Source organism: Calliopsis andreniformis, chromosome 2, assembly GCF_051401765.1.
Source record: "Calliopsis andreniformis isolate RMS-2024a chromosome 2, iyCalAndr_principal, whole genome shotgun sequence".
In the NCBI taxonomy this organism is placed as follows: Eukaryota; Metazoa; Arthropoda; class Insecta; order Hymenoptera; family Andrenidae; genus Calliopsis; species Calliopsis andreniformis.
Genome location: NC_135063.1, coordinates 16,968,178 through 16,995,070, shown reverse-complemented (window position 1 = coordinate 16,995,070; position 26,893 = coordinate 16,968,178). Strand labels below are relative to the sequence as shown.

The following is a 26,893-nucleotide window of genomic DNA, read 5'->3' as shown; positions in this document are numbered from 1 at the left end:
CGATATTTGCGATGATACTACTTTTTTACCGACCCTTCCTCTATGTACCTATATATATATATCTATATCTATATATATATATAAGTATATATAGCGGGAAACTTCGAAACGATGCTCAAGTTAGAACGAACGAACGAACGAACGATGTCTCGTCGTACGCTGAATGAACGAATATAGGTAGAATAGTTTGGCAAGACAAGCGAACCGGTTGCAAATTGCAAGCATGATAAACTTGTAACGCGATCCTTTGACCTGTTTTTGAGGCTTTCGTCGTGGTCTATGAATTTTGCACGTGTTAACGGTGATGAACGTGCTAACTCCATCGTTCTGCAGAGAGAGGGTGCCTGTGAGCGTACGTATACACGTCTCAAGAATATGAACGTTCATTTGCGAGAGCATGTACGTGCATACCTCCATAGCGAGCTGCCTAAAAGGGAACGCCTCTGGCGTTACGAGGACACGGAAATTTCCCCAGACAAAGGATTTTATGACGCGGCCAGCGAAAAAGGATTGTAGGTTGCTAGCTGTTGTCTTTATACACTCGAATACTTTTCAGACGATTTTCAGACGAGAAGAAGATATAAATTATTATTGTCGTCGTATTATAATTATGAGATCGGTTTAGGTACTTGATACTCGATGATGAAATCAATAGCGAGATTAAAATTCGATTTCAGTTTCACGCGAAGGTATACCATGTGGCTGTTGATTTTCTTTGAAACACGTACAGAAGCATACACACAGTTCGGTCAGATATCCTAACTAAAGCATCGATCTTCTGCTCGAGTCGGACTTTTCTCTTCGAAATAAATACATAATAAATAGATAATATAATAATTTTGCAAGGTGAAATCGATTACTGCTAACAATACCCTTCCGTTCGTTATTGTTTCAGAACGGGAGCCGAAATTGAAACGCCTCGGGCTGATAACCTCGTGGCGAGGGCCCAGCTTCCATGGGAACGTCAGGATGCCCTCAACGGAAGTGACGCCGCGAGGAGCATTGGTATAAGGGTGAAAAAACGTACGAGTCTGAGTAGGATTCTGTTGGAAAATGAGTTAGACGAAAGAAAGGTGGGGGAGGGGAGGGAAAGAAAGAAGCGGTCCAGCGTGGCGGAAACGAGACAGCATGTGCTCGAGCGTGCGAGGTTGGTGGTTGAGAGGAGCACTTCTAGGCGCGACGATGCTGCTATCATGGACGTCGACGGTGGAAAGTTGCCCGAGCATGTGCACGTGCAAATGGAAGAGTGGAAAGGAGTGGGTCGAGTGCGCGAATCGAGGGCTGAAGGGTCTCCCGCAGGGTGCCCGTGAAGAGACACAGGTGTTGGATCTGTCCAGCAATTATCTAGTCAGTTTGCCATCGGAGTGCTTTCACGCGTTGGGTCTGGTCAATCTACAGCGACTGTATTTGGCCAGGTCGAACATAAGTCGCATAGCATCGCGAGCGTTCGTAGGGCTAGTCGGCTTGGTGGAGTTGGATCTCTCGGAGAATTTGATAGAAGAGGTACCAACGGAGACGTTTCCTTCCTATTCGAACCTGATGAAGTTGATATTGAACGGTAACCCTATACGCGAGATACGTCGCGGGGCGTTCCAGCATCTGGCCCACCTGACGAATTTGGAATTGAGCCAGTGTCGGCTGGAGAATGTAGAGCAGGCCGCGTTCGATGGCCTCCATCAACTCGAGTGGCTCCGACTAGACGGAAATCGGCTGACTCGGGTGCCCGAGCTGACGCTACCACTCGGGGGAAACCTTCGCGGGCTCACTCTGCACAACAATCCGTGGCTGTGCGACTGTCGTTTGAGAGCCACGCAGGACTGGCTGAAGGAATCGGCTCCGGCTGCCCCGCAAGAGTCGGAACCTATCTGCGACGCTCCTGCGAGACTTCGGGGCAGGCAGATCAAAGCCATCAAGCAAAATGAACTGGCGTGTTTGCCACAGATCGAGTTACAGGATCGGATCGAAGCTTACGAAGGGGACAATGTCACTCTTAGATGCGACGTTTACGCCGTGCCCGCTGCTAAACTGACTTGGTGGTTCAACGGAGACCCATGCGAACGGCAAAACAAAAACGACACGACGGTGGTCGGCTCTACCACTTCTCCTCGGTAAGTACCTATCATTTTTCACAATATTTCTCCTTTTACTTCTTCATCGAAACCATATCGCGATTATCATTCTTCTTCCCTCTAACCTATAACGTGCATCATTTCCAACTTTCAAAGTCTTGCTTGTGTAACAGTGAACGAAATGTTTCCATCAGCTGTATAATGCGTGACCCAATGAACGATTTCAACGAACGATTTCAACGAACGATTTCAACGAACGATTTCAACGAACGATTCGCGTAATTTCGAAGGAAAGTAAAACTTTAGTCATTTCGTGTTGAACGGTTTGTCGATCGTTGAAACGAACGCGTTTTGCCTTATCTGTGATCGAGTTTTCCCATAGTATGACTTTTTCGAAGTTTCTCGTCATGGTCGTTAATCATGGAAGTATTTTAATTAGAGAGATCAGAGACGGAGGTCGTCAGATGATTTTTGCACCGTTAAATTGCGAAGGGTTTCTCGCGTGAATTTTTCAGCAACCATTACAGTCGTCTATCGAGCGATTCCTCGTCGGATCGTTAAGGAAAGTTCTGCCTCGTTAATAATCCTAATTCTCCGAGGTTCGCGTTTATACGTAGTGAAATGTCGTTAAGATGTTACTCTCGTTAATTATTATCGGTGTCGACGTTTCGTAGTCGCGAGCGAGTCTGAATTTCGTCAGATGAACCTTTCAATCGATAGACTTTTGCTGAATGTTCGTTCGTTCGATTTCTGTTGTGTCGTTACACCTACTCACGACTCCGATAAATAGCTACTGGAGTGGTGGCGCGATCTGTTTCAGATGCGTGTACAGACAACGGGGTGGCACCAACATGAGCAGCAGCCTGTTACTCTACTCCGTCGAGACTACAGACGAGGGTACGTACAGCTGCATAGCCGAGAACGGAGCAGGATCCGCGGAGGCGAATCTCTCGCTGCGAGTAGTTTATCAAGAGAAAACAACAGCAGAACCGCCGAGCGATCGTTCGAGATCAGGATATATCGTAGCTATAGCTGCGGGGGCATTGATGGGCACACTGTTCGCATTGGCCTCTCTGATCGGCAGCATCGTCTTCTGCATGCGGAAGCGGCGTCGCGATCGCAAGAGGAACTCGAAAGCACTGGTGTCGCAGAACAAGTCCGTAATGCCGATCACTAAAGACACCACGTCCAGTCTACCGTGCAGAAAGGGTAACGGCAGCTTGATAGGTTTGGAGCACCAGCAGATCGTTTCGTACACCGAGAGAGAAATGAATAGAGCCGCGACGTTGGAGCGTCGAGGACAGAGGAATATCGACGAACCTTACTGTAGCCCCGTCTCCAAATACCTGACAGAGCCGGACTTGATAAACGAGGTTCCCGAGAGCACGGACGTGGGCTACGGTCAACTGTATCGGCATCAGACAGGTGAGAGGCAGAGTCTCGAATACGATTCTGGATATCCGCTTCAGCCTGACCTACGGCCATCGAACATACCGCAGCTGAGCTATCTCGATCAGGACGGCTATCCCCTGAATTTTGGCTTGCCAAAAATACCATTCAGCGCGGCGAGCACCTTACCGCGGTTGAGGCAAAGGATGGTCGAAGGGTCCGCAGTGGCGCCTCCCGCCAGATACTCTAGGGAAGCGGAGTTCCTCGCTAGATCGCCAGGATACGATCCTGTGCTGCCCAGGACCGACGCCAGGTACACCGTCGAGGGATATCCTTGCCCGCCTCAGAAACAACCGCAAATCCAGCCGGTAGAACAACCCATTCAGCAACAAATGCCCGTTTCTCCGATATCACCGGCTGCCGTGTTCCCCGAGGTGCCGTTCATTCCTTCCCCGCCAGCCGCGTATAGAGGCGAGACGACGCCCCTCTCGCCTAGGTCGTTGTTGAGCAAGACGGCCCGCGAGGCTGCTGCGGCTGCCGCGGCCAGAGCCGAGGACCTGCAACCGCCTCATCATCCGGAAAGTCCCGACGAGGGATATGTTGGTGACGCGATGGACGTCTAACGCGGACATCGTCAACCTTTCGGAATCATAAATACATTTTACGCGTCGTCTTACAGTTGAACGACGAATATAGTGTTGACCCTCGGAAACAGTGTGAGTTGAACGAACAGGGCAGATTCAGAATCGTCTACTTATTGTTTCTTCTTTGTCTTTCGAATCACGCGTCACTTCTCGAATTCGGTTCATCTTTTCCCGGAGAAACTTTTCTCTTCTCGTTTCGAAGAGAGAACAAAAGACAATTGTCATGATCGATCCGGCGAACATGACCAACGAGCAATCGGACAAATTGACACGTTGTTCTCAACGAACACTCTAGCCAAGAAGAAACGTAGGGAATAGGTCGTCCTAATTGGCCTTTGGCATCCGAAGGAATGAATATCAGATGTCGCGCGACTACTCAAGTGCTGCCTGCGTAGGCACAAACCGAGCTAGCCCCGATATACGTACATACATGTATACATATACAATGCATATGCAGTGCTCGAGAGAGACGTGGAATGGATTAATCAGGTGCTGCAACGGGGACTTTCCAGGAAATTCTGGAACGAGTATTTCAAGATAATAATTTCTTGTCAAAGGCAGGCTGGCCTGTTCGTATAACAGAACGAAACAACCGTGCTCCAATACCACCCTATACATACAAGTACATAATATCTGTAAGTCCGACGAGAAGCTCGAAAACGATTCTCTGTTTTGTTAGGTGTCGTCTCTTGATCATCGAATTCGAATGAAAGGTAAAGGGCCCCGAATGGCAATTGTGATCATTCTATTAGTTTTACATCGGAAATGTTCAAGTTCGTGGTATACTCCAAAATAGGTATACATTTTTTTAAATAAATGGGGTTATTTACCTTACAGCTAGTATGGAAGTTGATGAAAGTAGAGTTATGAGTTATGGATGATAGCAAAGCAATCTCTATGCACAGATAGTCTCGCTGTGGTGTGTGGTTTGAAATACCTGCGGAAAATTTACAAAGTGCGGCCCTGTAGCGGAACATTTTTTGACATTCCAAAGTACGAGAGAAGCTCGAACCACACAATCAAAGATTCATGGTTCGATTGCAATTAGAAAAGTAATTTTCGGATACTTCGACTCTATTTTCTTCTCAGAGTCTATCTTTCCTACAAATGCTCTTTCTCTCTCTGATGGTTCAGATTTCGGGGCAAGGAATATGGCGATGGGCAGAGAGATGCTCACTATCCAAAAATCTTATAAAGCGCAAATAACTCTATTTATAAAAAATTGATGATCAAACATTTTCAGAAATGTTCGAGAGATGATGGAAGTTGAATGATTTCACGGGATTCGTCCTTTGCGCTTGTAGTATTAATATTGTATCAATTCTTTTGTGATTTTTTTCGGAACAAATACTATTTGCCATATTTCAAATCATTTGAATAATTAGCAGCATTTTTAGACGAATCACACAATTCTCGTATAATTGAAATATTCTAAAGTCAGAATCTGTGTAAGTTAAACGCGTGTACAGCGTATCTGAGATGAAAGACTTGAAATAGTCGCACAAGCGCAAACGGACGATAAGCAGACGATTTCGAAGCAGGCGAAAGGTAAGATGAAAAGATGAAGGGAGCGTGTATAATTTATTATTTACGAGTGACGAGAGAACTCGTTCGAATATCTGCTCAAGCTCATAGCGTCCCTCGTCTCCCCCAACACCTAATCCACTCTCCTTTGTCCCTGTCCCATGTGGTTCCCATGATCACGTACTTTTTAGGATAACTATTTATACGTATTGTTAATAAAGTTTACTTGGTCGTCGTCGGTTACGGGAGAAACGGATTGTATCTTGTCTCGAAAGTTCCGACGGGAGATCGTAGCAATTCTGCCGTAGTGATAATAATGTTAACTCGGTGTTTAAGACTGGTGAACTGTGCGAGATTACGAGCTAGCCCAGGGTGGTACTTAACCTGATGTACAGAGAACTGTTGAATATATACATACATATACATATACATTCATTTATACATAACGCACACATACACAGTACACAGATATTCATACATAACGAGTCGCAGCGAAGAACAGAGAGATGGTACGTACCTATATACATATGTATATGTATAAGTACATACGTGGTAGACTTATGCATATAATTATCTATAAAGCAAGAGAGGATCGAAACATGTTGGAAAATGTGAAAGTAGATATTTTTGAAGTGTATATCGATAGAATCGATTCGGAGCGTTATCGAGCGTGCGTAATCGTCGTCTAACGTTACGTACTTACTAGTGCATATCGGGTCGAAGAAAGGATCAAGTTGGAACGAGTAGGAGAAATTCTGTAGCCAATCTCTTTCTGATTTACTGATATTTACTGAAATGTTTCCTCGAATCGATTCTTTCTTCGATTCCAGAACAAATCATTTTTCGTGTCGTAGACGAGGATCCCGCGCACGTATGAGGGCGCGTAATAATTGGACGTGACCAAAGGAGTGGTCGATGTACATAGCGTTAGAATAACGATTCAACGAAGAAAATCGACCAAACAACAGCTAGAAAAGACACAGTGGCGCAACACTTTGAACAAGTTCACAGACGCACCCCTGACCTCTTTCCCGCTCTAGCAATCAGCAGTCGATTCATGGCTGCTGAACGATATTTACCTTACGGTCTGTAGGGATTAGAAGCTTCACAGTGTCTATTAAAGGTAATTCGGACTCGAACGGAGTACCTACCTAGCAACTTTGACGTTTCGATTCGCCAAAGCTGCTGTAAAAGTTGATTAACTTCATGAACGATTCGCGTTATTTATCCAATTGCTATAAGTAATCTTGAATCGGAATACTAGTCTAACGACCACGAACTACATGGGTAGCGCAGAAATTGAATTACCGTTAACTTTGTAACATGTTCAAAGAGGGGACAGAATTCTCATGTTCAATTTCTTGATGTATTTTAATTCAATTAAGGACCGATTGATTGAAAAGGTTCGGGCTCGCCAAAGCACAATCACGATAATTGAAATTTAATCGGCAACGTGGCGGCGATTCGTGTCCCTGATGCGACGTCTTTCGAGGTGGTAGATCCGCACAAGAAATGATTCCCGGCATCTATGTTCTTCCCCCTCCAATATCGGTATTTCAGGCTACGCTGTTTCTTATGACTTTTCTCCTCGTTTTTCGAATTTCCATTCGCAGCTCATGATTTTTTAGTTGGCAAATTATTAGTACCTAATGATCGCGTCTAGAAGTAATAACAGTTTCTTCGGAATTGCACGAATATGAAACGATGCTGTTTTGAAGGCTAGCATAATTTGCTGCGTTGCAGAAGTTGAGTAAAAGTACTGTACTGTAGTTTATCCAAAGTGGAATAGAAAACTCGAAAATAAATTCTCAAGCTTCAAGGTGTCTGATGCGCGTCGATATGAGTATATGTATGAAATGTTACTTGACGCTTTTTTCACGAAAGGTATTGTCACTTGATACTGCTACATGGATGTTTCAGTACTTGTTTGATCTATCAAAGTCGAAACCCTTGTCGATTACCAACAACATTTTCATTCAGCTTCTTCAAACGATTCGATCACACACGCTCGATATTTCAGATTATCGTTTCCACCCTTTTTAACCAAATAGTTGAATGAATAAATCTTTAAGTCTTAAGCTTTATTATTGATGATGGTGAAAAACCACGCTGAGAAATGAAAAAAGAGAAATGAAAGAGTAAGAGATAGGAAGAAGGAAAGAAAAATAAGAAATGCTACAAAAGTAAGAAAGGAATGCAATGGAACTGTGATACGTACCTACATGTCATTTCTTCGACGCGAAGCGTTTCGCGACTCATAATAATTGACTGCAAAGAGCACAGAAACAGTAGCGCACCGAAAAGCAGTGACAGGAGGATAAGGGAAGGATGAGAGTAATGAATAGACGTACCGCTGATCTCGTTCAACCCTTTTCTGCGTCGTTATGCAAAACTCGTTTCGAAGGGCGTCACAATACACATACGCACATGTACACTCTTATCACACGCTCATCATTCATGTGTTACACACAACACGTACACACACATACATGCGCGTGCGCTGCCCTGTGAGAACCATCTTTATTTATATAAATATTCGTACATGTAATACGTACATATACAAACGCTCATGTACACACAATGTTCCAAACGATTGAGCAATACGATTGGTATTACAGTGTATAACGTAATGTATTCGATTCTGCACATGTCGTACGACGTACGTAATTTGGATGTAGCGAACGATTTTTCACGACTGATATGAGATTAAAGAATAAAAAATAGCTTTTGTATTAATCGATTGTGTTTTATCGTCTTCTTAGCTCCTTCCCTCAATTGCGTTCGTGGTCCTCGAGGATACCGGTCAGTGACGAATGAAAATGTAATAATTCCATTGGATGTTGGTGCAAGAACTGCGTGACAGAATTTGAAGTTTTTAGGTAAGTAGGCATGTGAAGTTCTTCGGTTTCATCTTTATTTTTATGTCGTTCTAAACGCAGTGAAAAAAGTTTTATTTCGGACGGGACGGACGAAAGACGTTTATGTACGATAACCTGCTCGAACGAAAGTGGGTATACCTGATATTCTCTAACAGGATGACACGTAAGTACGATCGATGATTTTTTTCAGGCAATTTTCGATCATTTTTTTGGACAATTTATTTTCACACAATTGGGTCGTAGGTAAATAATTTATCGGTTTCACTCACGGTCTAAATCTTTGGAATGTTACCGAAGGGTGAAGCTAAATGTTTCGTGAGAGCAAGTAGGTAAGTACCTTGGCGAAAAATTTATTGGATGGATTCGTGCGAGGTCTGTGCTTGCCATTCGAAGCAAAGCGTATAACGTGAACGGTTGACTGAAAATTAACGAGAATCATTTCCGAGGAAACTTACTATACTCGCTACTGAGATTGAAATAAATAAGAGAGCTCGCTGGTAATTTCCTGTTTATGATTTCTTGCATCAGGTTAATATTCTCGAGTTGAACGATCTTGATCGCGGTAAGAAAATCATTTCGAGTTTCTTTTTATACTCTTTTCGTTTCTGGCTTCAAGGAGGACTTTTTACGAGTCGCCGTGACGTTGCATGGTCTTTGCTTCGTGTCATAACGAAACTTTTGGATTTAGTCCGTAACAGTTTCAACGTTACCCATTTATCCTGTCATGTCAAACAATCTCAACCTTCCTGGAGAATTCGCCCTTTCTCTTTGGTTAATGTTCTTATTGGTTATTTTGCTTGAATTCGATGAAGGAGGAGGAATTGACTAGTGGGAGCTGGTCAAGGTTCAGGGTTGACAAGTGGGAGCTGGACAAGAGTCAGTTACCTACTTTGGTGACATAAAGATTGAATAATAAGTTCGAGGCAAGTCAGCATTATTTACCGTGGAACGAGATCCTGTGAAATGTAAAAGAACTTTCATTGACTTTACGATGGTTACACCGAACACCGATAAAGGTAGCCTGGAAGCGTGACGTTCAGCAAACATCACAACGAAGGTAGAGAAAGAAGAAAACGCGATTGAATACGTTTGGCCAGCAACGCAGAGCACTTTCTTAAATTAGTTACAACATGGTTGGCTCTTTCTCTTTCTTTATTACCTTATTCCTGGTTTGCTCGATTCGTTCGACTTCACTTCTAGCAAACCTCTATCGAAATTGTATTTTTCAATATCTCAGACAGCCGTTCTATAAGCAAAACCATTACTCCGTAGTTTTGTCTTTGCTCAGAGTAGGTAGAAATACTTTCATTCGCTATAAAATGTGCAAAATGAACTTTCTCCAATGCAATGTAGTATTGTCGCTTTGGGGGAAGTAAAAGATTACTTGAAAGGGGTTAAGCAGCATGGTTTGATATTCGACCATCTTCAAGTGAAACGTTAACCTCGAAACAGGGTAAATCGTTGGCTCTTTGAATTTTCACCATCGCAAAATACCCGGAATAAAAAGAACGACTATGCCCTTTTTTAAATTCGCTGGTGAGCCAGCGAACCTTGCTGCTCCCTCGAAATGAACTTTGACATCCACCTCTGTATTTACGAGCGCTGTTCGACGAGAGTAGTTTCGGTCACCGTGCAGGAAGTCTTAAACTTCCCCTCAATCGTCTTCTTTCCTTTTTCGCCATCTCTTTCTCGTTTTGAGCGTTTTCCGGCTAGCACGAGGGAATCTCGCGTGGATGCGACCTTTGGGAGGGCAAGGAAGGAAACGAGTCAGCGTGGATGTACTGTGTACAGTAACACGGCAATAGAGCGCAAAAAAGAAATATACACGAAGAAATCGCGCGCTGCGACGCGACGTTTCTCTGCTTGGTCCATTAGGCACGTACAGTTTGGAGCGAGTTGCATTGTACTCGCTTCTACACATACATACAGATATCCACCATTGCATCTTTTCTTCCTTCCTTCCTGCCTGCCTTCCTTCTTCCTTCCTTCCTTCCTTCCTTCCTTCCTTCCTTCCTTCCTTCCTTCCTGCCTTCCTTCCTTCCTTCCTTCCTTCCTCACACCCACATTTCCTTCCTTCACTCCCACCCTCCCACCTTCCCTCCTGCCTTCCCACCCTACCTCCAACTCTCCCTCCCTCCCTCCCTCCCTCCTTTCTTCCTTCCTTTCCTACCTTTCTTTTACGTTATTGACATTTAGTAGTATCGACTTGATCATTCATTTCACTCATTTGCAATGTGGCCAAAATAATTTGCTTCCTTGCTTTCGCTTCATTTTCTCGTATCGCAAGTAAGTTTTCTACGAGCTGACAGACTCGTCGAAGATTTAGTAAGTTAGTGACGCTTCGCTCCTTAAATTTTCTTCACAGAGAAATTTTCTTCACAAACTATATAAATTGTAAGTTTAGGTGTGAATACACAACAGCGAGATGATCTGTCCGAACACGACTGTGTTGATCTATCGTCGATAGGTCTGGTGACTTGATGACTCGTGAAGAATCTCGTCGTATCCAATTGTCAGATTTCTGTATTCACGGATTAAGAAGCCGGGTGTTATTGGTCTCGCTGGTGTTCACGATCCAGAGAGAATTCACAGTGTTCTGATTCACGGGATGGAAACGGAAACAGTGTTCAAAGGGATTAGCGAAGTAGTCTTACGAGCCACGCGACGATTATGCCCCTCTCACTTCGTTGCTCTTTTCGCAACTGTTTCTCGTGTGTTGCATTCAGTGAACCGTAACTTAGGGGATTTCTGCTCGTGACATTTCCACCGCGTGTCTTCTGGGCAACCCACGCCACGGTGGGCTCGTTGCACAGTCTCGTGTGCTCTGAGCATTTCCCCGAGCTGTTTTCTTGCACGTCCGTTGAGACACTAAGTAACAGGGTTTTTTCAGCAAGAGATGACTCGTAAAAGCGAGATTTGTCTCTATTCATCCTTCGTATCGATCTCGTAGAAGTTTGTATGTACGGTTACGGCCATATCGATTCGTTTGTTCGTTATGAAAAGGACTGATGGCAGAAGTAGGATGTTAATAGTGAGGTCGACCTACTTGAGAGCATAGTTATTCGGGTAGAGAAGGTCGAGCATCGTAAGAAGTTGAAAGATTCCGCTCCGAGAAGTTCGCTGGGAACAATGATAAGGAGGAACTGCCTCGAGTAAGCATAAGGACACGTCGGTGGTCGTGACGCGTATTTCCCAGCAACTTCTTTTTCTCCTGGTCGGCAGTCGCTCCTTCACCCCTTACTCAAAGTATCGCGGAACTACCTCGAAAACGCTTTGTGAAAGTTTCTCAGTCGTGCGAGAACGCGGCCCGCTTAATACTTCGACCAGCCGCCCCCTCTCCACCGCGCCTTTCCTCTTTTCACGATCGTTTCCACCTTTTAACCTCGTCGCTTAATTCGCGCGATCGCAGACTCCTCTCTTTCGCCGCGCACCCGCGAGCATCTCCTTTCGAAAGAAACGAGAGAGTTTTTGCACACGATCCGTTTCTAACCCTTACCACTATACCTACCCGCTCGTTTCCCGTCCGATTTCTTCTTGGTTTTTTCCTTCGTTGTCCATCCGGAAATACTGAAGATTGTCGAGTCACTGAATGCTCGTGCTTTATTTCGAAATGGGAACGCTACGAGGAGATTGAAATTCATGCGCGATCCACGGATGCAATACTCATGTGGGGAACGCTGAAAACTGTGGCAGCATGAAGAATTTCTTTCTACGTGTTTCGATTCGGTGATTTTTATCGAGTTGAAAGGGAAGGAGAACAATTAATGGACTTTATTATCTATAATAGGTATATCTACATGTAGGTACATGTACATAGGTATATTTACTAGAATAGGTATAATGTACATACATACATACATACACATAGAGGTAGCTATTCAACAGTGAAAGAAACTTGACGCCTTTTCTGTATCGATTTAATCTATTCCTGTTTAGTTTCCGATTATTACAGATATTTCGTTTGTAGGAGTAACGTTTGCACCTCCACGGAAGCCGAGATTCATTGAAAACAAGCTATATAACTGAGAGCTAGCAAACTCGAGACGCGGGTCGTAGAGCGTAGCGTTCCGCGAACGCTCGGGGAATTTTCAGCAAGTGTTTGTCGAGTGGCCAACGAACGGAAGGAGGAAAAACCAATGGGAATTCACGGCACGAGATTCGACGTTACACAAGTCGACCTAACCCAGACCTGCCCCCTCCGTTCCTCTTTATCATGATCCGCCGAGGAAAATTTCCAATGTACGTGAAAGAGTGAAAAAAGAGGGAGAGGGAGAAAAAGCAGGAGAACGACCCTAACCGTTGCCCATCACCGTCATATCCAAATATCCACCACTAAATATTTGAAGTAAAAGAGACACGAGGATAAGGACAGACAAAGTCGAAGGCACTGCGTTTCACGAGCTAACGTCTGTTAGAAGGTAGAAGAACGATTAGGAACGGCTAGAAATACGGTGCATGATTGGTAGACGAGCAAGTTGGAAAAGATTCGAGGAGAAAGGAGAAACGGTTCCGTTGGCGGCGATAAATAGTGGCAGCGTGTTATAACTTTTGAAAATGTAATACTAGCATCTGACGTTTCCGCGATAAACGCGCGCCTCCGTAATATATTTTTCAAGCGTGCAACGCATGGATCACCGGTGATTTATGTCACGATCAGATACACTGTGCCAGGCCGTACTAGAAGAAGTGCACCAACTTCCGTCGGCAATTATCGCTTTGCGTCAACACCCCCTACATCGTATTGTCTACAACTTCCTCGATTAATCGTAAGATTACGAATCTTAAATCTGTAGGTTTAACTCTCGTGCAGCGTAAAAATCATTTTATTTCTTGCTATCGAAAGGCTGACAAAAGAGGAAGTTTCAATCACTGAAATGTCGCAATATTTACATAAAAAATAGTGGTCGAATGAAATCGTTCAGAAAGAGTTTTCTCGTCAGTTGCAACATTTCGATGTTTAACCTTTCTTTTAGAACCAAATACCTTTCTGTCGTTCAGCTTTCTAAACCGATAGCGATGTAATCATTACGTTACAAGTTTTCAATCTCTGTGCTCGTACATAGAGAAAGAAACAGTTTGACATTGAGGATAGTTAAACGGATTGGTAGTCGACGATAATGTCTCCTGGGACTATTCAGTTTTTTGCGTTGTTCTTTTTTCCCTTTGCTCAGTCAAGTGGGGAGCGGATCTCGAAAATGGTAGTCGAAAGAGTCGTTTAGATAAAAAATGTTGTCCTCTATTCAACAGATTTATCGGACAACTCCATCTTGTCCGAGTTTTCGAATTCTACCCAGCTTCATAAATTCTCCGTTCCATAAAAACTGTAATTTTCCGTCAACGTGACGTTCATTGCCTGAAAAGAAGAACGGAAGTGACTAATGGATATTCCTGAAGCTAGTTTGCGTTCACGATAAATGAATCTGCTGCGATGGTAGACGGAACAACATCTTCAAGTGTTAAAAGTTTCTCGGTAGAATAAAATTTCGTTACGTTCCTATGAGTAGCGAAAATTCGTGGCCCATTCTGATCGAGTGGCGCGATAAATCGTTCCGAGATTGGTGGACGAGCAGCGACTATGACGACGAGTCTGAGAGGTCTTGTTTCTCTGGGTATTACGAGGCGGGGAGGCGGTGGGATAGACAATGATAAGGAAGAATGGCCTCGGGTAAGCGCAACGACACACCGGGGCCGTAAATTCCCCCGACGAATCGCTTACTTCTCTATCTTTCCTCTCTGTTTCTTTCCTACCTTGCCGTAAACTGCATCCCCTTCGTTCCCCCTTTTTTTTCTACTTTCCACTATCTTTCCATCCCTGTCCTGTTACGCCGCTTTCTCTTTGTCAAACGCCTTTTTATCTGTCGTCAGTTATACGAGGTCTATGAAATAAAGGAAAAGGCGAGCATTTTCCGCATCGATGCAACTTCGTAATCGTGACTAAGGTCTCGAAAGCTGTTCGCGAACGTTAACTCTCCTCGTTAATTCACAGAGAAATCTGTTTCAGCGAGCTCGCAAATGACGAAGCGTTTCAGTACTTAACAAAGTGATTCAGGACGTTGAGGATTGCCGGTTTTCTATTTACGGGTATAATGCGACTCGCAACGCGTTGCGTGAAATTTATCGGAGTCAGTGTATCACAGCTTCTGCTCTCGGTGCGACGATGCACGCGTTATTTCGAATGCGGCGAAATAGGGGCATTTGTCAACGAGCTGACTCGGTCATGGTGTTTGACCACTTGGAGAGGCAGTATAAACGTGCTTCCTGTATAGATTAAATAAATGACGCACAAGTTGACTCGGTACACTTGCACATTTTCCAAGCCGAACAGTTTCAAAACATATCGATGTATTAAGTTTGCCATCAAGGAAACAGCCCGTAATCAATGTCCCTTTCATTGCGAGGGAAACAGGGTATATCGTTCTTCTTCATCATTTACAAGTAGGTATGTAGTTGCAACTTCTTCCAAGTTTCCATTGACGTTTGACAAATGTTGGCTGCTGTTCAGTCAAGATATGCGAGTATCGATCTTCTAAAACACCGCGTGCACATTTAACCCATAGTAAGAGACCGATACCGATATACCGCTCAAATAAATCGATGGATTACAATGGTTTGATTTTACGTTTTAGTTTTGCGTTTCGTTTACCTTGTCACGACTGGTAGGTAGATAGAACACCGACGCGGGGTCTGCGCGCTTTTAATGAAGGAGACGGAATACTAACTTGAGGGTTAATAACGCATAAAATTATCCGGTAACAGTTGCTATAGGGTGAACTTTGTTGTGGAAACGAGGTTCGACCTACTTTAAAGGTACTTAAGGGGGTACGATCAGATATGTCAGAGCGGCGATATTACCGACAAAATTAGGCAAAAACAGGGGTTTACGGCCTGACACTTTTCGTCCTTATATGAGATGATTTTAAACTGGGAATGGGTTCATTCGAAAGAAAACAGTTCAATGCAGCGCAGTCAACTCGCGATTTAACGAAATTCTACTGATATTTAGTAATACGAGTGTTGTAAAGTAGAGCAAAAATCTACCATTCACAGGTATGGAAATTTAAGCATTTTTATGTAATTTAGAGAGTGTTTTGATCGAAATCGCGAGTTGACTGCGCTGCGTTGTACTTTTTTCTATCGAATGAACCCTTTCCCAGTTCAAAATGTTCTCATATAAGGACGAAAAGTGTCAGGCCGTAAAACCATACAACAGTATTACTTTTGGCTGGGTTATCGATAAAACAGAGCAAAAAATGTGACAAATTTAGTTGAGCATTTGCAAACCAGGCGACGCCTAATTTGAAAGACTGCCGATGTGGAATCGGAATCTGTGATACCCAAATTAACGATGCGAGTTACTGAAAATTTCCCCCTCCACTACACACACCACCTTAGGAGTCGCGTGTACGTGAGCTCGGCGCTTCGGGCCACTTCGGCCATATTCGAAAAGTCAAAAGAGAACGCAAGCATAAAGTGAACCTTACTCTCTCGCTCTTTAAATACTGTCCAAGTTGCCGACAAACGACACAAACCGCGCGCGATATTTTCATTTGTCCAGACATATTTACGAAAGCCCGAGAAGACAAGAATACAGAGCCCGTCTTTTGCTATCATGCAGGTTCAAATCTGTGACTTTTTTATTTCATACATAATTTTTAGTAGCTTTTTAACTTTAGAATTCCTCGCTTCATATATTACTTCATTTATAAAATACTGTAGAAAATATAATTCATATTTTAGCCACACAGATAGCCATAAAACACAGTTGCATCGTTCTCATTTTTTACAACCAGTCTTTTATGGAATGAAATAATAATTTGAGTCATAATAATATAAAATCAAATTTATATAAAGATTGTAATTGTATATTAAAATTACTTGTAGAATAAAAAAAAAGTTGCAGGTTTGAACGGGATCCGAACTCGATCAATGGTAAAGACATAGATGACAGGTATAGGATCCGTGCATCTTGATGTTCATCATTTCATTACGGTTACGAGGTGAGATTGTGAGATCCTATACACGTCTGATGTCACAGTTACATTGTGTATAATGAAGAAATAAATGCAGTAGATCACATGTATGTATATTCAAAACAGTCGTGTGCGTTTGGATACACCACCAGACATGCATAGGGAATTGAAATATCTCAATACCGTCGATTAGCTGTTGCGATTTCGAGTAACACTCGGTCATGTTCGGCTCGTGTCGTATATCGCATCGCTCGCTCCTAACCTAGCGCGTTACCATTTATGTATACATACAGGGTGTCCCGCGTAACACACAAAAAAAAAACACACAAAATTAAAAAAGTGTTTACATGTCATTTGCATGGTGTAAGGGGGAAAATTTATTGGCTATAACAAATTATCTTTTAGATTATTATTTTCAAAGATACGATAATCAAGTTTAGTTTTTTAAATAGAACTATATACTTTTTTTCAAATCATTTTGTAGTGCGTTTCAAGATAAATTTAACGACATAGAAATTATGTATCTGTTTTCAAATGGTTTTCGAGATATTGGATACGAAAATTTAGTGTTTTTCAGCACAGGAAAATCTGCTCGAGTAGAGAGCACCGCAGGAAATCTCGCCTACGCGTCAAGTGCCACATGCCATACATTGTTCCTTCAAACCAATACGGGAGGGTCTGCTGCAGGAACAGTAGACCCAAATTCTGGAAATGGTTTTCCTGTGAACCTGACTATCATATCTTTGAAAATAATAACACTGTTCAACAAATTTTGACTTTTTTTCGATTTTGTAAACGTGAATAAACATTTCTTATAGATTTCAACATGCTGATTACGAATCTGCAAACCGTTTTTATCCAGAACGTACAGTTTTTGAAAAAATCAATTTTGAAAAAAATGACAAATTTTCAACTTTGGGATTTTTCTGTGCTTTTGCCGTAGTAATTATTTAGTTGCTCTTTGCAGGAAATGATTCTGTGAACTCTCCCGAATAAAATAATATAAAGAGTTATTAGATTATAAACATCGAAATAGGTTTAAATAACAATTAAAATGAAAAGGACACCCAAAACGCACCCATTTTTGCTGATATTTTTCACTTTATTTCAAAAAGTAAGGGTCTAGGAGAAAATTTGACTATACCACGCGATAGAGCAAACCTTTCCACTAAGGAAAGCATCAAGCGAATGTTCAAAATTATTTTTGTTTTCAATATAGAAATAAAATAGTTTGGCGAAACGCGCGGCGGCGACAGTGGTACTCAATGACGGCGGCGCGCGCTGGTGGACGCCTCGCCTATCGCCTGCCGTTCCGCGGACCCTATACGCATTGACGTCATTGAGTACCACTGTCGCCGCCGCGCGTTTCGCCAAACTATTTTATTTCTATATTGAAAACAAAAATAATTTTGAACATTCGCTTGATGCCTTCCTTAGTAGAAAGGTTTGCTCTATCGCGTAGTATAGTCAAATTTTCTCCTAGACCCTTACTTTTTGAAATAAAGTGAAAAATATCAGCAAAAATGGGTGCGTTTTAGGTGTCCTTTTTACTTTAATTGTTATTTAAACCTATTTCGATGTTTATAATCTAATAACTATTTATATTATTTTATTCGGGAGAGTCCACAGAATCATTTCGTGCAAAGAGCAACTAAATAACTACTACGGCAAAAGCACAGAAAAATCCCAAAGTTGAAAATTTGTCATTTTTTTCAAAATTGATTTTTTCAAAAACTGTACGTTCTGGAAAAAAACGGTTTGCAGATTCGTAATCAGCACATCGAAATCTATAAGAAATGTTTATTCACGCTTACAAAATCAGACCCGTGTTGAACAGTGTAATTTGAAAGATAATTTCATCTAGCCAATAGATTTTTTCCTGTATATGTGTAGATACAGTAATGTTGCCGACGAGAGCTGTTTCGTCTACACGGACGAGAGCCGCGGTCTATCCCCACTACCTCGTATGATGAGTGCCTCCGTGTAACCAATTCTTGGAACCATCGCGTACAAGCTCGATACCCCAGAACAAGGCGGCCATAAAAAACAAAGATAGCATTAAGGATTTAAATAGGAAAAATTGAAGTTTCTTATTCGCAAACAGATTTTCACGCACGTAACACCAGTAAATTCCTTGTGCTCTCCCGATGAAAATGATATTAAACACGACAGGATTCCGATTATTTATAACATACATAAAACTTGATTTATAGAAAGAAAGGTCACGTTTATTTACGTATACAGTAATGTTACAGACGAGAGCCGTGCTCGGGTCTCGTAACGGCTCTTGTCGTGTGAACGAAACGGCCCTCGATCGTATTATTACTGTATTTAGAATCCAACGATCCTAATCCAGACCTAACTCAAAATATACATACACACATACATATATATATTAATATTTCTATTTAAAATTGGTTTGAGTTTCATTAGTATCTACTTATATATGTAAAATAATATATACTTCTATATTCTATATTCTATGTATATATAAAAAGGATGAATAATATCTAGCGAAATAATAAATCGGAAAACGGACAAGTAAGCTCTTTTTACAAATTAAGTTATTAAGTATCTTTATTATAAATAATCGGAATCATGTCGTATGTGATATCATTTTCTTCGGAAGAGCACAAGGAATCGATTGGTGTTACTTACGTGAAAATCCGTTTGCAAATAAGAAACTTCAATTTTTCCTATTCTTAATCCCTAATGCTATACTTGTCTTTTGTAACGTCATTGATTTCGGGCATCGAGCTTGAGCATAGACGGTCGAGCGGAACCCTTTTTTTTTGCTTCTTCGGTCGTGCATCAATTATCTTGGCGACCGAGAGTAAAGGAAGCCAAATCGACTACCAGTGACGGACGAGGGCCGCGACCAGACCCAAGCGCGGTTCTCGTCCGTAACATTACTGTATATGTATACGTATACTTATGTACACGCACACATATGCGTGATCTTCATATTAATATAAAAACGATATTTGGAAAAAGTGTCTATCTCGAGAAAGGCATCGACGTGGGCAAACAATGAATAATATGAATGTAGTGGTATTTAGAATGTGACACTTGTAAAAGTTATACACATACAAATAACATGTGTCGTTTGATAAATACCACTACATTCACACGATTCAGTGCTATATTGAATCACAGAAAATATCTTAGCAATCGGAAACATCGCGCGTGGCTCGTGCCGCTTGCAGGGATTTGAACAGTTGAATGTGGCGTTTCAAGAGTGAGAGAGTAAGACTCATATTCGCACTTTCTCTACTTTCCGCAAATGTCCGAAGTCGGTCGCGAAGCGTCGAGTTCACGTACACATAGCTCGTATAGTAGTGTGTGCAGTAGAGGGGGAAATATTCTAAGCTACCTCCCGAATTCGAAATCATAGAAAGGCTCCATCTTGCGTTCATCAAGCAGCCACGTGTCTGTGGATAATACTATTTCTGTAACGAAAACTGTAATAGCAGATACCGACCTGGCAATTTCGAAATGTCACGTGACTACCGTACCCCCTTAACGCGCTTGAACGATGCTCGTGACCGAGCTGGATTCTCGCGTCTAGCCTTCAGTTATTAAACTTACTCAACGGGCATTCTCTTGCAACGCACGGCTCTCGAACAGCCCCGCAGAACTCGTCCAAGAGGAATCTCGTTACTTCGGAACACCCATAAATCCACGTCGGTTTTGAAAGGTTCGGAAATTGGGGAAGCGCGTTGCAACGTACTTCCATCCCTTTCCTCTTTTTCTTTACCGTTCACGTGGCTGCTCTCTTCCTCCCCTTACTATCCCACTATCCCACGTACATGCCTACATACATTTCTCAGCGACAACGTTTTGCGTGAAAAGCAAACCTCTATGCGTTGGGATGCCGACGATATTACCGAATATCGGTGACCTTTCTGATATTTCGTCAGAAACCTTTTGCCGTGAGAAAGAGTTATTGTTTTGTAAGTAACACGACAATTTCTCTCGAGTTGGTCTTCTTGTCGCGTCACATACGGCATGCTGAAAGGCAACTCAGTGTCGCAGAGAAGGATGGAAAGGTAAAATTGAACGACCTAGAATAGAATCATTTTATTACCGATCGAGAATCAAAGATCCTGAGGAGGAACAACGTAACAATTCAGTCGTTTCGGGTCGAATTGAAATTCCGGAGAATACAGAGAGAGGAGAAACCCGTTAGTGGGAGAGGAATAAAAGAAAAATAGAAGGGAAAAAGAAGAGGCTAGAACGCGCGCAAATTGTGGGCTTGCGTATGAAGCATAAAGCTGAAAGCAATAAAGTCATTTCGTTGCGACTTTAATCAAGATTTTGGCAAGCCACTGAATTCTGCCAGAACGAGACGTAATCCGAGTTAAGTTGTGAGGGTACTTCTTAAAATGGCTTTGCGATCTCTACGGGTAGGTACATATCGTCGCCATTGAAGAAGACTCCTTTGCACAGATTCAACTAAGCGAATGTGATTATGCTAGAAAAGAAACGGTACGTACCTAATGAGTAACGCATCGTCGATAGGAGATAGTCCTATAATTTTAGGAAACAGTGAAACGAAAGGGATAGAAAGAAAATTGCAGATATGCTTTGCTATTACGACACCGAATTGTATTCGATCGTTTCAACTAATAGACATGTGATTTAAGTTGATAGAAACCCCAAAAGAACGAATATACTGGATTTTCTTGACCAATCAATATCGACTGAAGAATAGCAACCAAGCTATTTCGTTTATCTTTCTATGGGTAGCACTACGTTATTTGTTAATGTCTAAGTAGTAAATATAAGAACATCGTGTGAACGTACTGGGCGGTTAAGCTTAGAAAATCAACCTCTCATATGTGGAAGTCGAAAGCTGGAAAAAGTATGGCAGTTAACGTCTCACCAAGCACGAAAGCAATTTTCGAAAAGGGGTAGAGCCGCGGTGGGGTTGAGGTTATTTAATTAAAGCAATTTATTCGAGTTTCACCGGGTACTACCGGTCGGCGCACTTTCCGTTACCTTGCTTCTCGTTTTTCCCTCTGTCCCTGTTTCATCTACGTTACGGGTCGGATCTGCGATATACGCGGCTATTGGCGACCAGCCAATTTTCGCGATAAGCTTTTAATTATCATCTCGAAACTGGGTGAGCTCCTACGTTGACCGAGTACGTGTCGCCGCGCCGCGCCGCGCCGCGCCGCGCCGCGCCGTACGCCGCGCACTCGCCGACAGGCTTGCTATTCAACTCACTGCTCTTTCATCGAGAACTATTCAATTTTCGATGCAGGCAAGTCGATCGACGCCACGAACCAAAGAACCGAACATTTCGTGTTAGAACATTTCTACCAAAATATTATATGTTTACGTCGATTTACGCTATCATCACCTATTTTAATATGCTTTATTTCATTGACAGCATGAGTGGAATAAGATACAACAAATCTCACGAACAAGTTCATTGAATTGAACATAGCGCAATTTTATTTCTATTATATTATAATACACGTGCTCGAATTTTTTTACTAGTTTTAGAATGAACCTACAATTGTTCGACTTTTGTGCTGTAAAGAGAACGATGGAAATATCAAGAATGAACAGGACGAAGAAAGAAGAAGAAGTAGTTTATCCTTGAGACGAGTTTCTGATTCTTTCGAAACGGAAAGGATCCACTGTATGAAAGCAGGAGGAATTCAACAAAATTGAAGCTTAATGAAGTCGAAGAAAGTGTATGAACAGAAACGTGCATTGCCAGCTACATCGTCGACTTAAATAAGCAAGAAAATTTTAACGAGCTTCCTCGGGAATTTCACGATTCTTCGGAGTCGTAAAAGTTCGTCGTTCAATTAGCGATGAAAACACCTTTCCTTGAGAAATTTCTAGTTCACCGTTGGCCATTCTCTCAAGGGTGGTACCACCATCCCTTGTGGTGTCTGACCAAAACACCGGCTTTAATGTACCACCATATATGCATCACGTCATCGACTGTTCTAAACTCTAGTCTGGCTCACATAAAGATGTCACCTTCATCATTTGTGCTGATAGTTTTAGCCGTGAAAAGCTGAGCGAAAGAGGAGGAAGTTGTTTCATCGTGTGAGTAATCCTCTCAACGCCAAGCAATTAGGTTCGTCGCGACGCGTCGTGATGTCGAGGCTAGGTAGATCGATGAGTTATCTTTTAAATGTTTCCATTATTTTCCCTTTTTCGCGTTTTTTTTGACAACCGAAGCGTTCAAGCCCTGCTAGTTGACGATATCCGTAAAGACGGAACGACAGTACATTGAATCCTCCATCCACGCGGTTAATCGAATTAGTTGCAATTAACCGATCGTCGAGTGCTGAACCGTGTTCCAACTTGCGACTTCCGACAAATGGCTCAGAAATGAAGTGCGTACTTAAAAGGAAGCACACTACAAACATATCGCAGCGAACATGTAACGACCGTCGCGACGACGCGGGCAAGCAGGGCTGATTTACGATGCCGCTCGCTAAAAGGCTCTACCGTCGCGTCGCGTCGCATCGTTACCATTCACTGATTTGCTTACGCTTAGCCTCATATTACAAAAATCTGATGCTTAGCATCAGATTACAAAAATTTGTCAGCATGTGTGGTCGAGTTGATATTTAGAATCTAACACTACTTGCGTAAATTATAATATTAAAGTAAAGTTGAATAGCTCGTTTAAAAGAAGTTGAACATATTTCTGCGTACCTACGAGGCAAATCATGAAGCATCTAATGACACCGTCGTTTTCTCTTCTTTATTTATGAAAACTTGGACCTTGTTGCATCAGGGGAATAGCAAATTCGGTGAATGATAGCTTGGAAGATACTCGAGATCAACTCGAGTACATTGTGTGCAAAGCGGTTCCTCTGAGAATACGCGATAGAGTACATAAGTGTACACGACCATGAAACGTCTGTAGCTGATACAGCTACTAGGAGTTTAACATTTTTTCATGCTTCAGTGACGAATTCTATGCTAAGGATACTTGATTTTTAGCAAAAGTAATTAGAGGTTATAAGAGAAAAAGCTTTCACCACTACTCTAAAATCGAATGCCTGACATACATTGTTACTACAAAGCATTGTTCCTCCGACGCCGACGCTGACGCCAACGCTGACGCACGTTAGATTGAACCCTTACAATTCCTCGTAGAGCCTTTAAATTCCCGGAGGAACGGCCCGTCGTGTATCGGACCATTGTTTCGCCAAACAGAAAATCAGAAGTTAATGCGAATGGCTTTCGGATAGGGCGAAAATTCGAGAAATATTTCCTCGGGTGGAGGGTTTTAACGCACACAACTAGGTGCCAGGGATACGACGTAACTTTGAAATTACTGCTCGGTCCAGCTTTATTTCGTTTCATGGAAACTCGCGAGTTCTCTACACAACTCTCGGTGTCCTATACTCCTACGATTCTATTGCGAAAAACGAATCCAGCTGAAACACATATATAATTCTCAACACGATACGATACGATGCACGGCGTCTTGTCGTGGTAGCTTTTCTTTCACCTTAGTAGCTACCTATACGCGGTTAGAGAATTTCAGATTAATTAAATCGAATCGAATCGAATGCAAATAAAGTAATATAATCGTAAATTTATCGTAGGTAAATACATAGTGCGTAAGCTTCAAGAAAAATAATTTCGTTGACAAAGACGCTATGAGCGAAAATAAATTAATTGGCTTCATACAACGATGGAAGAAAGTTGAATTGCAAAGTGCTTTACTTTCTCTTTCATTCTCAAACTTCTTCTATCTGAACTTCCTACGTTATTTCCTTACTCTTCTCCGCTTCGAGTTGCTTCGATAATTGCTTATTGTCGTTTCATTAATTCTGTCCCAGTGATTGTATTCTTCCTTTGAGATTGTCTTCGCCTTCTCTATTCCATCTTCGCTCTCCCATTTTTCTCTCCCTTTTCTCTCGAACTTTATATCCTACAGCTCTGCGATACAAAAGAATGAATCTACAATAAGTGGTTAAACTTTGAGAGAACTTTCTCTTCCTTAGGGAATAAATTTGAGAAGGGAAGGTTTTGTGAGCGCGCCGTTTATAAAACTGACGATCACTGGAACTATCGTTATCGTTCTTCACGCAAAATTCTTCTTTTTGATAAAATATCTATATTTTAGCTTATTTATTTATACTTTAGCTCCTCCGTAACAGAAATATTGCGATAACCGTATAATACAGATAGACAATTGGCACGTGCCGCTCCGCTCCGCGCCGCTCCGCTCCGCGCCGCGCCGCGCCGCGCCGCGCCGGTGGGCATATCGGCCGCGGATTTCCCGTCTCTGCAAATAAATCGGCCTTCATTAGTTTGCCGCCGTTGAAAAATAGACGGCTCCCTTGCCGTAGAGCACCGCGACGAAACGAGGACGACCGCTTTCCAAAAAAATGAATATTCCACGGATTTATGCGTTACGAGAAAAGAACTGAAGGAGAAAGAGGACAAGAGAGGCGAAAAATCGAGTCCGTACGAACGTGTTCGCACGCAATGAGAGGATGGAGGTGGCGCGAAGAGGACAAGAGCGTACAGCTGCGCCGAGCCAGGTGTTAATGTTTTCTTTTTTTCCACCTCGCACCTTTGACGAACATTTGCATTTTACGGGAATCGAACAGGCGTGAACTCGAAGGCACCGGTCTGTGAAATCACGAAATTTCCTGCAACGTGAACTCGAAACGACTGGTGTCGTTACGTCGATCCTGGTTGGACCTGAAACGCTCAGAGGATCGTGAATTAGGAGAATGATTCACCAATAAACCGGATATCGCCGCTCTCGAACTCATGATCGGTTTTCTATTAGATGTTTGCGATACTTGTGACTTTCAATGGACAATTTCTGTATAACATACACATTGTACACCTACTTATGATAAGAAAAAGAAAAGACGAAGACGTATTAAAGATTTATCGACATCTTTAAATATGCCCTATACATACAATCTGAATTTCAATCAAATGAATATTTACGAAATTATCAAATCACATCTAACTCGTGTAAATAGTTAGGCATTAAATCTCGTCAAATAATTGCATAGCCATATCAAACGCGATCAAGTTAATGGGATACACGAAGAGCGAATCGAGCGAATTTATTAGAATCCGTTAAATCGGGAATTGCTTTGCTTCATTCCACTCTCTCGCCCCTCTTTTTTTAATGGCCCGCTAGTTGCGAGAACGGACACTGGCTCACTGATTAACTATTCGATTTCCTCGTATCGTCGACCAAATTTCAATTACCGAATTGAACCAATGGTTTTTGTAAACAGAAGCAGACGGAAGGGGAAAGAGTCGATAGCGAGACAGAGAGTTGGCTTTTGTCGAGCGGGCATTTACGACGAGTGTTGGTTATGTCCCGCTGAGCCTCGATTCGACTCGTCCTTGTTTAACTTTTACGCTAATCTACTTACAATTACTCTGGACAGATTTACGGTGAAACTATGTATATGTGTACATATACATAGGTATACATGTGTACGAATTGCTTCAACGATGATACGCGGATAGCTACACTCGGTGGATGAGCTTTACGTTTGCGAGTTTTTCGATCGATCGCTTCGAAAGTTTTACAGAGTTTCATGTTTTTGACTAACGTCGAACGTTGTTAAGATCACGAGTGTTCGGCAAGCGAAATCACGTTTCATCATTCCATGTTTTCATTTCTTCTGACGAGCTACTCCAAGATTGCCACAGAACGGACTTAGCACGGAAGTTTAGCCGGAAAGTGCGTATAATCCAACAAGTGTAACCCATTACTTTGACCTCGTCTGATTTGTAATCGTAATAAGGAATCGCGTTTGTCGACATAGTATATGTAGATATAAAAAAACAACATGTAATAAAGTTTGAACTGTAAGAAACGGAAAGACTAAGATTGCGTATTCTGGTTGCGTGCAACAGTGTTCCTCAGTCAATTTCGCTCGCTGTCATCCTTAAGTTCGCAAAGCCGGAAGGATAACAGAAGTTCTTCTCATATCTCTTAATTCGATTCAACGTACGAGCTCCCAGGCGCGACTACGTGGCGAGGATACCAGAAACTTGGTCTCCTCTGTTCAGATTCCGTCTCAGCAGTTATCTCGAATGCTGCTGAAATTTTCCTCCGGTGGCGCCGCGCCGTTCAAACGAATATTATTTGCCTTGATCCAGTCTGTTTTCAGCCTGAAAGCAACTGAAAAAGTATACATAGGTAATATTTTCAAACGAATCGGAAGAAGAATAGCAAAATTGTTTCGAGAGAAGAGATAGTAACATTTTCTCGAATAACTTGTGAAAAAAAGATTATTTACACGTCTTTTTCCTGTCGAGTGCAGAAATATTAAGCAAAGGGTTTCTCCGCGAGGCTTTTTCCAGAGTTCAACTTTCCTTCAGATTAATCGACGAAACTGAAGAAAACTATTGTTTTTACTTCTACTGTTCCTCCAACGAGTAGCAAA

At 42.3% G+C, this 26,893-nt stretch overlaps 1 protein-coding gene across 2 annotated transcripts in view; it reads left to right on the top strand.

The window, feature by feature from the left end:
* The window catches only part of LOC143188486 (uncharacterized), a 39,341-nt gene extending 35,046 nt beyond the window's left edge, over positions 1 to 4,295 (top strand). For both annotated transcript variants that reach the window (XM_076392784.1, XM_076392783.1), the window contains exons 3-4: positions 896 to 2,108; positions 2,890 to 4,295. In XM_076392784.1, the coding sequence (XP_076248899.1) occupies positions 1,129 to 2,108; positions 2,890 to 4,081 (2,172 nt within the window). In that variant the 5' untranslated portion in view covers positions 896 to 1,128 and the 3' untranslated portion in view covers positions 4,082 to 4,295. The remainder of the gene's footprint in view (positions 1 to 895; positions 2,109 to 2,889) is intronic.
* The last annotated feature ends 22,598 nt before the right edge of the window (positions 4,296 to 26,893 follow it).